The sequence below is a fragment of the Actinia tenebrosa genome, unplaced genomic scaffold (assembly GCF_029948245.1).
Source record: "Actinia tenebrosa isolate PJP-AT-01 unplaced genomic scaffold, QUT_ActTen_1.0 PGA_scaffold12__29_contigs__length_12842862, whole genome shotgun sequence".
Lineage (NCBI taxonomy): Eukaryota > Metazoa > Cnidaria > Anthozoa > Actiniaria > Actiniidae > Actinia > Actinia tenebrosa.
In genome coordinates this window covers 11,883,031-11,894,018 of record NW_028292572.1, presented here as the reverse complement: position 1 = coordinate 11,894,018, position 10,988 = coordinate 11,883,031, and the positions used below count along the sequence as shown (strand labels likewise).

The window sequence follows — 10,988 nt, the reverse complement described above, 5'->3', positions numbered from 1 at the left end:
TTATCTGCTAGATATAAAGAACACAAAGAAAGCCTCTCAACGTTCTATATTTTATTCAATAGCTATGAAGTCGTGAATAATGAATGTAGTGGTAGTAAGTGTGGAGCGAACATCGCCCAAGAGCCCCGCACGGGGAAGTGATGGTTGTTATCGTGCAATGAATCAAATCAACCAGTTTCAATTCATTAAGATAAATGACTGTTAAACCTCGGTAATTATTACTAATCCTTAACCCTGTAGAATACCTCTCGTTAACAAGAGGTCGCTAATTGTCCCTTTAAGTAAAAACACACCAAAAGTCATCGAAAGTTCATCGTCTTATTTAAAATATTGGAACACCAAAGAAAAGTAGAGGCAAAACAGGTATCAGGTTTGTGCAAAAAATGAGAAGGAAAACAATTTTTAGAAAAAGAAAAGTTGACTCCTAATTAAACGAGATCCAATAGCGCAGCGCAGCCATGACGTCATAAAAACGAAGACAAAGGCGAAATTCGGACAAACAAACTTACAAGTTTACTTTCAGCAAATAATTTTCACAGCCGATCACAGTTGATCTTAGTTTACATGGGTTATTATTGTAACTTTAAGTAAAAATAATAAAATCGGTTCGTATAATCCTCGTAGCGGTTAAACAGAATGCAATGTTTGTCCGAATCTTTAAGCTATTTTTAGAATCGGCGCGCTGCGCTATTCAAGTACAGATCAGCATGTAAAGACATATTAAGCCTTGTACTTTGGGAGAAGTTACACTTTGATAATTAAAAGGTCTGACATATTTTCTAGTCAGAGTTAATACAGGAAGAGTTCTCTATTAACTATGTTTTTGTTTGACAGAATTACCGGCCTTGTGTTTTTCTGCCCTGCCGCTGTCATTTAAAAGCATCAGGAATAGGAATAGGAAGCCGGAGTAAACGCTCGGGGAGCGTCTAGTTCTTATCTTCCAGACTGCAACGTGCGGAGAAAATCACTGCACTTTTAAAAGTTTTCTTTTTTTTTACTACTGTCTCATTCCAGGTCATCTGATTAAATGAAATAAATATTGATCTAATCTACAATAAATAGGGTAACTTCTGACCCAATAATCCATGTGAGGGAAACCAAGAGAGACTATCAAATCAAACACTGTGCTTATTTCCGTTTCCTCTGCCTACTACTCACCGTGAGTGGGATTGGTAGTCCATCTCTTATTTGATTGAACACAACGTTCATAAAATAAGGGCTTAGAGTTTTTTTTTCTTCTTCATCTCTTAGAATTAACGGCAGGACAAGTACTTTGGCCCCCACTTCGCAGGACCATATGGCATTTTACATGATTGAACACAATCAACTTCTTTTTTTGCAAGCAGTCATAAAATAGGGGCTTTTTCTTCTTTTCATTTTGGAATGACGGAAGGACAAGAACTTTGGCGCCTAGTTGATATAGCTTAGAGATACATTCGTCTGATGGCAAAATGGTGTGATATACAACACATCCATCAAGCTCTCTACGATCTCTGAAAAGCACAGCGTTTTCGAGTGCGTAGATGATATGCGAGTACTTCTTTTTTGCTTGATCTTCTTTGGAACCTCGTGGATGGTTACCGTACAGTGCTTTAGAAGGGAAGCCATTCCAGCCAATAGCGACAATCTCTTCGTCAATGGTGATGACACAGCCTACTCCAGTTTTAGGGTCATCTGTTTGGTTGGACAGCATTTGAGCAAGGCGAGACAAATGGTTGGCAACCTCTTGATTCACAGGCGGTTTTTTGCACGGTCTTTTAGGTTTACTCTGCCCATCTGTGTTGGTCTCGCTTCCTCGTACTTCAAAAGTCATCTGTGTTTTCTCTCCTGTTGCCAAGATTCCCAATTGAAACCAATCAAAAAAAAACCCCATATATTTGTCTACCTGGTCTTTGATTTCTTGTTCGGAGTATTCTTCCCAACCAATCGTAGATACGATATCGTCATTCTTCCATTCCTCCCATTCGACCTTTGGTGCGACGCTTTTGTCTCTTAATTTTCGCGTACCATATGGATTCTTTTTATTCGCAGATTTGAGTTCTTCTAAATCATCATCCGTGATGTTTGGGACATAGACTTCTCTGCTTACTGGGCTTACTTTAAATAATGCATCAACACTCTTGTTTTCTTCTTGCTCATCTTTCTCAGGCTTCAAAGGCAGGTAGAACACTTTCTTAACGGCTGCTTGAACAAGCATCTTGACGCAGTGAGCGCACGGTTGTCTTGACAGATATACGTAGCAACCTTCAGCTTGACCTGGATACTTGAGTAGCGCTCTTATCGCACCATGTACAATACCACCATGATTTCTTCTGCTACAATCAACAGAGAGAACTCGACCGTTTGGTTGAACGAACACTGCGCCCACAATTCTTTCTTTATCCGAGTCCGTTGTCGTCATGGCCCATGGAGATTGTTCCATCCACAAGGCCGTCAACATGTACAAATCTTCTTTCTTGATCTGAAGTTTTCGTTTTCCATACGTGGAATCCCCTAGGCCTGTCGTGTCTCCGGACATTTTCTGCGAGATTCACCGGATTGATATCACAAGATTCGTTCCGAGTTGTTGTTCAATCAAACGTTTTCCCAGAATGAACAGAATCTCTCGACTTACGGATTAAAGATATTAAAACCTTCACAGCATGGCATGGCGTTTCTTTAATAAAGAGCTACTGACAACGAAAACACTCTCGGTCTTTTCCAAGAATATAGATGGGAACAGGTGTCGTGTGTTTTTACATATATCAGTATAGTTAGCCACACAGCCGAGACCGCTGAAGATTAAGGGAAGCATTTCATAACAGGTGCAAACAGAACCATGACAACATCAGTCATTGAAACATTTCTTGGAAATTACGCGGCAATTGAAAGAAAATCCCCACGTGGGATGAGCAAGTCACATGATGCCACGTCAGTCTAAGGTCATATAAGGTAATGAGTAATATTCTAGTTAGCACAATTACCTCGATTTAATGCATGTACATTCCTTCACTGATAATATTAGCACTGAAAAGTTATTAGTAATACATATATTGTCAAAAATATTTCAAAATATAGGATCGTTTTTTTGCAAAACGCTTTCTTGTAGATACAGAACGCTGAATATGATTCTCTTGAGTAACTAGTATACGAGTTTGGGGGTAAAGTCTGCGTGTGCGCGCTTTGAATAGCACAGCAAGAGTTATACTATAAGCAACGCTTTGTTATTTTTTCATTATTGTTTCCAGATTGTTGCGATACAAAATAAGAGGGTAAGTCCATTTATGTCTTGAAGAGATGCAGAATTAAAAACGCTACCGTCGAACAGTAGTCAATTCTAGTTGGCTCATTTCAGGTCCATTGCCTTGTACATTGAAGCATTAACGGGAACAGACGATCCTGTTAACACAATCCTGTCCGCTTAGATACCATTACACGGAATCAAGGGTAGTGTAGCAGTAGACCACTCGCCTCTAACCTCTAGGGTCTAGGGTCTAGTAATACCATGGCACGAGGGAAATTAGTGATTAGATTTCCCCGAATAACGAGGGAAAATTTGTGGAATAAAACAAAAATAGAATCTAAAAACAAGCAGCCTGCGTCAAATCCGGACTTTTTTGTCGCACTTGATGTGACGGATGTCCGGATGTGACGCAGGCTAAAAAAAATTTGTCATTTTCAATTTATCTTATGACTGAGCATGCACAGATTCGAGAACGAGTCCCACATTGAAACTGTGCAGTAATATCATAAATAGGATACGTTGTAATCGATTCAATTGCAGGGGCAATGAGTTGTCCCTGAGGGTGACGAGGCATTGTCTTCTAAATTCCCCTCATGCATAGAACATGAGGGAAATTTAGAAGACAAAGAAGTCCTTTGTATTTTACTAAATTTCCCTACATTTAATGCGACAGGGAAAGTTAGTAAAAGATAAAGAATTTCTTTGTCTTCTAAATTTCCCTCATGTTCTATGCATGCGGGAAATTCGGGTTTGTAAAGCCCTTGGAAGACAAAAGAATCCGAGGTGATCATGGTATTATGGCGGATGTACCTCAAGGTATAAAATCCTTGTCCATCTCTGTTTCATTGTGTGATATTCCTATCTGAAGGATCAATGAATTAATTACCGAACACAATAACAAGATTTTTCCATTCTTCTATGAATATTATTTATGATTAATATATATATGTCATTTACCGGCCAGGAGGTCCGGATAGGGAAAAACTGTGCCCAAGGTCTTGAATATACGGACCGAGGCCGTTTTCAAGACCGATGGCACAGTTTTTTCCTATTCGGACCGACTATAGGACGGTAAATAACTTATTTATTTTTCCCGTATATTTTTTTACTTGTTTTTGTAATCGTTTTGTTTTGTTGTTTAGCTGCGAGCGCGGGCAGATATTTACAAAATACCGCCCTCTCAAACAGCCAATCAGAACGGACGCACGCCAAACACTACAAGGACAAAAAGCTTCCAATAATCCTCAGCGAACTCGGCTTTGTGGCTAACTATACTGATAAATGTAAACACCCACGACACCTGTTCCCGTCAATATTCTTGGAAAAGACAGAGGGTGTTTTCATTGTCAGTAGTTCTTTCTTAAAGAACGCAACGTCTAATCGGTGAAGGTTTTAATATCTTTAATCCGTAAGTCGAGAGATTCTGTTCATTCTCGAGAAACGTTTGAATAAACAACTGGGAACGAATCTTGTGATATCAATCCAGTGAATCTCGAAAATCTTCGGAGATACGACAGGGAATTCCACGTATGGAAGACGAAAACCTCAGATCAAGAAAGAAGATTTGTACATGTTGATGGCCTTGTGGATGGAACAATCTCCATGGGCCATGACGACAACGGATAAAGAAAGAGTTGTGGGCGCAGTGTTCGTTCAACCAAACGGTCGAGTTCTCTCTGTTGATTGTAGCAGAAGTAATGATGATGGTATCGTACATGGTGCGATAAGAGCGCTACTCAAGTACCCAGATCAAGTCGAAGGTTGCTACGTTTATTTGTCAAGACAACCGTGCGCTCACTGCGTAAAGATGCTTGTTCAAGCAGCCGTCAAGAAAGTGTTCTACCTGCCTTTGAAGCCTGAGCGGAAAGATGAGCAAGAAGAAAACAAGAGTGTTGATGCATTATTTAAAGTAAGCCCAGTAAGCAGAGAAGTCTATGTCCCAAACATCACCAAGGGTGATTTAGACGAACTCGCATCAGCAAATAAAAAGAATCTATATGGTAAACGCAAATTAGAAAAAGACGAAAGCGTCGCATTAAAGGTTGAATGGGACGAGGAATGGAAGAAAGAAATCGCAGCTAAGATTGGTTGGGATGAATACTCCGATGCAGAAATCAAAAAACAGGTAGACGTTGAAATGCAAAATTTTTTCGAATGGTTTGATAAGGGAATCCTGGAAACAGGAGAGAAAGAGATGAATTTTAAAGTACGAGGAAGCAAGACCACCCAAGGACCGGATGTGACTCAAAAGGTTGCCAACCATTTGTCACGCCTTGCTCAAATGTTGTCCAACCGAACAGACGACCCAAACAGAGGCGTTGGCTGTGTCATCATCATTGACGAAGAGATTGTCGCAATCGGCTGGAATGGCTTCCCTGCCAAGGCACTGTACGGTAACCATCCCCGTCAAGGAAAGTCTGCAGTCGGAGGGCGTGATAAGTACCCACACATAATTCACGCTGAACAGAATGCCTTGATGCGCAGAAATAGAAGAAAACTTAACGACGCGACTGCATTTGTCAACAAAATACCGTGTAACGAATGTTTGCCAATGTTGTGCGATGCTGGAGTAAAAGCACTCTATCTTTCAAAAGATGCTTTCAAAAAAAAGAATGAAACTACCGAGACAAGCTTCTATGAACTACTAGAGAACCCGGAAAACGATTTAACCGTCTATGAACAAGTACATGACGAAAAAAAACCGATAACTCTAGTCTTATTGGTTTTGTTGTTGTTTTTGTTGTTGTTGTTGTTGTTGTTGTTGTTGTTGTTTTATTTTGTTGGTTTTACTGTTTTTAGTCATTGAATACTTTTCACGCCACAATTCTTTACCAACCAAATTATGGGATACTTTGAACTATAGTCAGACTGAAGGTAAAAGGAAACCACGATAAAAGGGACTTACGACGTGTCCAAACTGCATGCAAGGCAAACGTGTCTAACCCTGGTAAATCTCTGTTAATCAGTGTAAAATATTCAGCAGGTGCAGGTTGACTGAATTTTTTTACTATTCTGAAGTGATGTTAGACTCTTCCCGAGTGAAATAGTCAGAACCCGATGAATCAGGTTAGGGACTTGTTTCAAGACTTATTTTCACTTTTGTCAAAAAACTTTAGATAATAAAAGACAAATATTACATGGTGTCAGAAGTGGACAAGAAATTATGGAGGAATTGAGCTCGGTTACTGGAAGGAACATGGCAGAAAATGACAACTCACACCGGATACCAGGTCCATTGGTTTTGGATGCCCAAGCGGCGGAGAGTTGGATAAAGTTCATCATGCAATTTGACATTTATCTCGTGGCAAAAGGAAAGGATGTAAAACCAGGTAAAGTTAAGGTAAATTTGTTACTTAACTGTGCAGGACCAGAGGCCATTGAGGAGTATAGCAACTTTGAATTTCACGAGGGAGAAGACAAAGAGTGTTATGATGATGTGGCAAGAAATTCAAGGAGCTTTGCTAAGGTGCAAAGAATGTCATTTATGAGCGATCAGTTTTCAATCAGCGCAATCAGAAAGAGGGAGAAGGGTAGACAATTTTGTGAGTGAACTGAAGAGACTGTCCCTAACATGTGAATTTGAACTGGCGCATTTAGAGATTCGTTGATTAGGGATCGTATTGTTGGAGGAGTGCTGTCAATTGAGTTGAGAGGAGAACTTCTGAAAATACCAGACCTTTACTCTCCAGATTGCCCACGACTATTGCAGGACATATGAAGCAGCAAAACTGCAAAAGTTCAAGTTTAGCTCACCGATTACTAGCGCAGGCCAGCCATTAAGTGTTCATTCTGTGAAATAAAAGGAAAGAAACAGTGCCGCCTTTCTAAGTTTTGTGGGTACCAACACCCATTTACCCAACCGAGTCGCTGCCCTGCATTCAAAAAGAAGTGTAACAAGCGTCACAAAGAAGCACATTTTGCAAAAGTTTGCCTAGATAAGGTAAAAAGAAATCCCCAAGCTAAAGGAGAGAAACACGAGTGTTCTAGCCAAAGAAGACCCTGACGAAAACCCTGAAGTTCATTCATATTTCTTTAATGGATCTGCGGAGATTGGAGGGATAGTGCAGCAGTAAAAAGAACAAGAGTATGATCAAGCTCACAATCGCAGGAAAAGAAGTCAGAGTCAAAGCAGATAATGGTGCAGAAGCCACTGTAATCCCATACCATCTGTACAAGACCATTACAAAGGCACCATTACAGAAAATAAAGCAGCCATTAAGAGGCTGGCTTGCAGCCGAGCCTGTACATCCAAAGGGTCGTGTGCGCCTTCCAACTCAGTACAAGTACCGCAAGATGAATTTGTTGTACCTTGTTGTAGATGGAGATTTCACACCATTATTAAGTTGTGATGCTGGCTTAGATTTGGAGGTTGTCAAGTTCATGAATCTAGAACTGATAGACCCACCACAACCTAAAGGGTTTAATTCACAAAAGAACCATGATAGAGAGGAGTTAAAGTTTGTGGCAGATCCAGTGCTGCGTGACTATGTAGACTGTTTTAGCAACAAACCTGGTGCCCTCCCAGATGCAGTACATTTGGAGGTTGACCATACAGTACCTCCAGTGATACATCCCCCAAGAAAAATCCCAGTTGCACTTATGAAACCAGCACAAGAAAAGCTGAAAGAAATGGAAGAGGATGGCATCATCGTGAAAGAAGAGGAACACACACCCTGGATATCATCAATGCTGGTGATGGACAAAAGAAAAGGAAAAGATAGGAACTCACCACCATCAAAGAACAGTGTAAGAATTTGCATTGACCCAAGGGACCTGAACAAGGCCCTGAAACGACCCCACTACCCAATGGTGACGGTAGAAGAAGTAGCCAACCGACTGCCTGCTGCAACAAGCTTCACGACTCTTGATGCATGCAGTGGATATTGGCAGCTTCCCGTTTACGATGAGAGCTCTAACTTGACTTTTAGCACTCCTTGGGAAAGATACCGATTTACAATACTCCCTTTTGGGATACATTCAGCTCCAGAAATTTATCAGAGGTAGATGGAAAGACTCTTCAGTGGAGTCACAGTGGAAATTATAAAAGATGGCTTCCTGATTCACGGTAAGGACAACAGAGATATGGATGAGAAGTTGACAGCTGTTCTGGAAAGGAGCAAGGAAATAGGACTAAAGTTCAACCCTCAGAAAACGAAACTTCGAGTTCCAGAAGTCAACTATGTTGGGCATGTATTCTCATCAGATGGATTGAAACCTGATCCCGAGAAGATAAGAGCTATTGCTGACATGCCACACCCCACAGATAAAGCAAGCATTCTGCGGTTCTTAGAAACAATCAATTACCTAGACAAGTTTATTGAGCACAAGGTTGATCTCCAAGAACCCATCGCCCAACTGACTCAGAAAGATGTAGCATTTGTCTGGAAAAAACCACAACAAGAGGCACTCGACCAACTTAAATCTAGCGCACCTGCACTTGCATACTTTGACAATCAAAAGGAAACCGTGTTAAATGTAGACGCAAGTAGCACAGGACTTGGTACTGTGATCATGCAAGATGGCAAAACAGTTGCGTTTAGTTCAAAGACTTAATTTATCTCCTTGCGAGAGGAGATATGCCAACATAGAGCGAGAGCTCTTAGCAATATCTATAGAAATTAGAAATAAAATTTCACACATACGTTTATGGACGGCGAGTTATCGTGGAAACAGATCATAAGCCACTAGAGGCTATTTTCTAGAAAACACTGAATGAATCGCCTCCAAGACTACAAAGGATGCTGTTGAAACTGACCAAGTACGACCTCGACGTGGGCTATGTCCCTAGAAAGCAACAAGCGCTCTCTGACTGCCTGAGTAGAGCCCCTTTACTTGACACACAGCCAAAAATCAGTGAACATGAAGATGTCATTGGTGTACACCTGATTGAGGATACTGGATTGGAAAACAGCACACAGTACAGAGGTCCAAGGATGTATCAAGCCAGGATGAGACCACAAGAGTTGTGATGTAATATGTTCTAAATGGATGGCCGACAGAGAAAGAGCAGGTGGATGAACTAGCCAGGGAATACTGGGGCTACAAGGAGGAGTTGAGTGTAGAAGACGGACTGCTGTTTAAGTCAGACCGAATGGTTGTTCCAAGAGCACTGGGAGGTGAAGTACTGGAAGACATCCATGGAGCTCACCTGAGGGTGACAAAAAGCCTCAGTTTTGCTAAAGACTATGTCTTCTGGCCGTCAATGACAGCCCACATCAAAGATAAAGTTAACTCATGTGCTATCTGCAATGCATTCCGCAATCAGCAGCAGAGGGAGTCATTGCATCCACACGACATTCCTGGATTGCCCTGGCAAGTAGTTGGAACTGATATAGTCAAGTATGGTGGCTACTCGTATCTGCTAGTCACTGACTTTTATTCAAAGTGTTTTGAAATAAAATCGTTACGTCAGATTACTGCAACTTGTGTAATTAACAACTTAAAGAAAATCTTTGCACGTTTCGGAATCCCAGCTGAAGTAGTCAGTGACAATGGGTCACAATACAGCAACACCGGAAACCTGTTTAACAGTACTCATGAATTCAAACGGTTTGCAGAGGAATGGGGATTCCGACACACGACTAGTTCACCAGAGTATCCACATTCAAATGGAGCTGCAGAGCGAGCTGTGCAGACTGCGAAAAGGATTTTGAAGAAAGCTGAAGCAGATAAAAAGGACCCGTTTGAAGGACTCCTCAAGTACAGAAACACCCCTTTTGACGATATAGGGGTCCCACCTGCTCAGCTCCTGATGAGTCGACGAACTCACACAACACTACCAACTCACAGGCGTCTCTTAGTACCACGAGCTGTAGAACCTGGCCATGTTCAGAAAGCACTTAAGCAGCGCCAGGATGTTTCAAAGGCTAACTATGACAAACGCAGTCGAGACCTACCACCTCTGCAAGCTGGGGAAAAAGTACGGATTCGTCCAAACCAGGCGAAAGAATGGCGTAAAGCAGAAGTTTTGCCGAGATCCTATGTGGTACGAGATGTGCAAGGACACACTTACAGGAGGGATAGAAGGCAAATCATTGCAGTTCCAAATGATCAACACATGATCCCTCAGTTCAAAACAACCTTTACGAGTCCTCGACCTAAAGACCCTCCCACAAAGACACATGACGAGAAAACGCACTCAGTGTTACCGCCACCCATCTCAGAAGGGATCTCAGAAAAACCAAAATCACCAGTACATCATTTGCCGATGGCAACACGATCAGGGCGACCTGTAAAGAAGCCCCAAAGACTAATTAAACAGTGTTGAGGGGGGAGATGTTGTAATAGAGAGTTTAAGATTGACTTTTTTTCTTCTCGCAAACGGCAAACGTGACCATGTTTTCATCGTTTTCTTGCATTTTACTTTACCTCTTGCAAACTTTCTTATCACACACACATATTCTTTTGTTTTTCTACTACTTGGATTTTTTGCGATTCCTTTTCATTTATTTGAAAGAATTTTTCACTGATCAACTGACGTTTCACGTTTGTCGTGAACGTAAACCTAAAACTCCGTATTAAGTGTTATTTAGTTATTTGGGCTCCCTGTGGCCCCTGAAGTATATGTGAGGTCACCCCTCAGACTTTGAGAGCCATTTTGTAAAAATCTCCGTTTTGGACTGTTAGGGACTTACTTCAAGACTTATTTTCACTTTTGTCAAAGAGCTTTAGATAATAAAAGACAAATATTACACAAACCTGTCGTACCAGTGCACAGCTGGCCAAATAAAGAGAATAAATAATTCAAAACTGAGTCATGTAAAAC

At 41.2% G+C, this 10,988-nt stretch overlaps 3 protein-coding genes and 1 pseudogene across 3 annotated transcripts; 3 read left to right on the top strand and 1 right to left on the bottom strand.

Annotated features, from left to right (window-relative positions):
- Positions 1-38: 38 nt before the first annotated feature.
- On the bottom strand, positions 39-2,735 carry LOC148912262 (dCTP deaminase-like). The gene has a single exon (XM_089028219.1). It carries the CDS (start codon positions 2,516-2,518, stop codon positions 1,241-1,243), a length of 1,278 nt encoding a protein of 425 aa, XP_088884345.1. The 5' UTR covers positions 2,519-2,735; the 3' UTR covers positions 39-1,240.
- Positions 2,736-4,832: 2,097 nt separating this feature from the next.
- Positions 4,833-6,221, top strand: LOC116299602 (dCTP deaminase-like). The gene is made up of 2 exons (XM_089028007.1): positions 4,833-5,906; positions 6,207-6,221. Exons 1-2 carry the CDS (start codon positions 4,833-4,835, stop codon positions 6,219-6,221), a joined length of 1,089 nt encoding a protein of 362 aa, XP_088884133.1.
- Positions 6,222-6,386: 165 nt separating this feature from the next.
- LOC148912261 (uncharacterized) lies at positions 6,387-7,226 on the top strand (annotated as a pseudogene).
- A 1,735-nt stretch (positions 7,227-8,961) lies between these two features.
- Positions 8,962-10,972, top strand: LOC116299603 (uncharacterized protein K02A2.6). The gene is given in 2 exon segments (XM_031708278.2): positions 8,962-9,135; positions 9,138-10,972. Coding segments are annotated over 2 exon segments (1,527 nt in total). The 3' UTR covers positions 10,491-10,972.
- Positions 10,973-10,988: the final 16 nt, after the last annotated feature.

Coding starts and splice junctions, on each gene's coding strand:
- LOC116299602 (XM_089028007.1), top strand. CDS start 4,833: ATGACGACAACGGATAAAGAAAGAGTTGTGGGCGCAGTGTTCGTTCAA.
- LOC148912262 (XM_089028219.1), bottom strand. CDS start 2,518: ATGTCCGGAGACACGACAGGCCTAGGGGATTCCACGTATGGAAAACGA.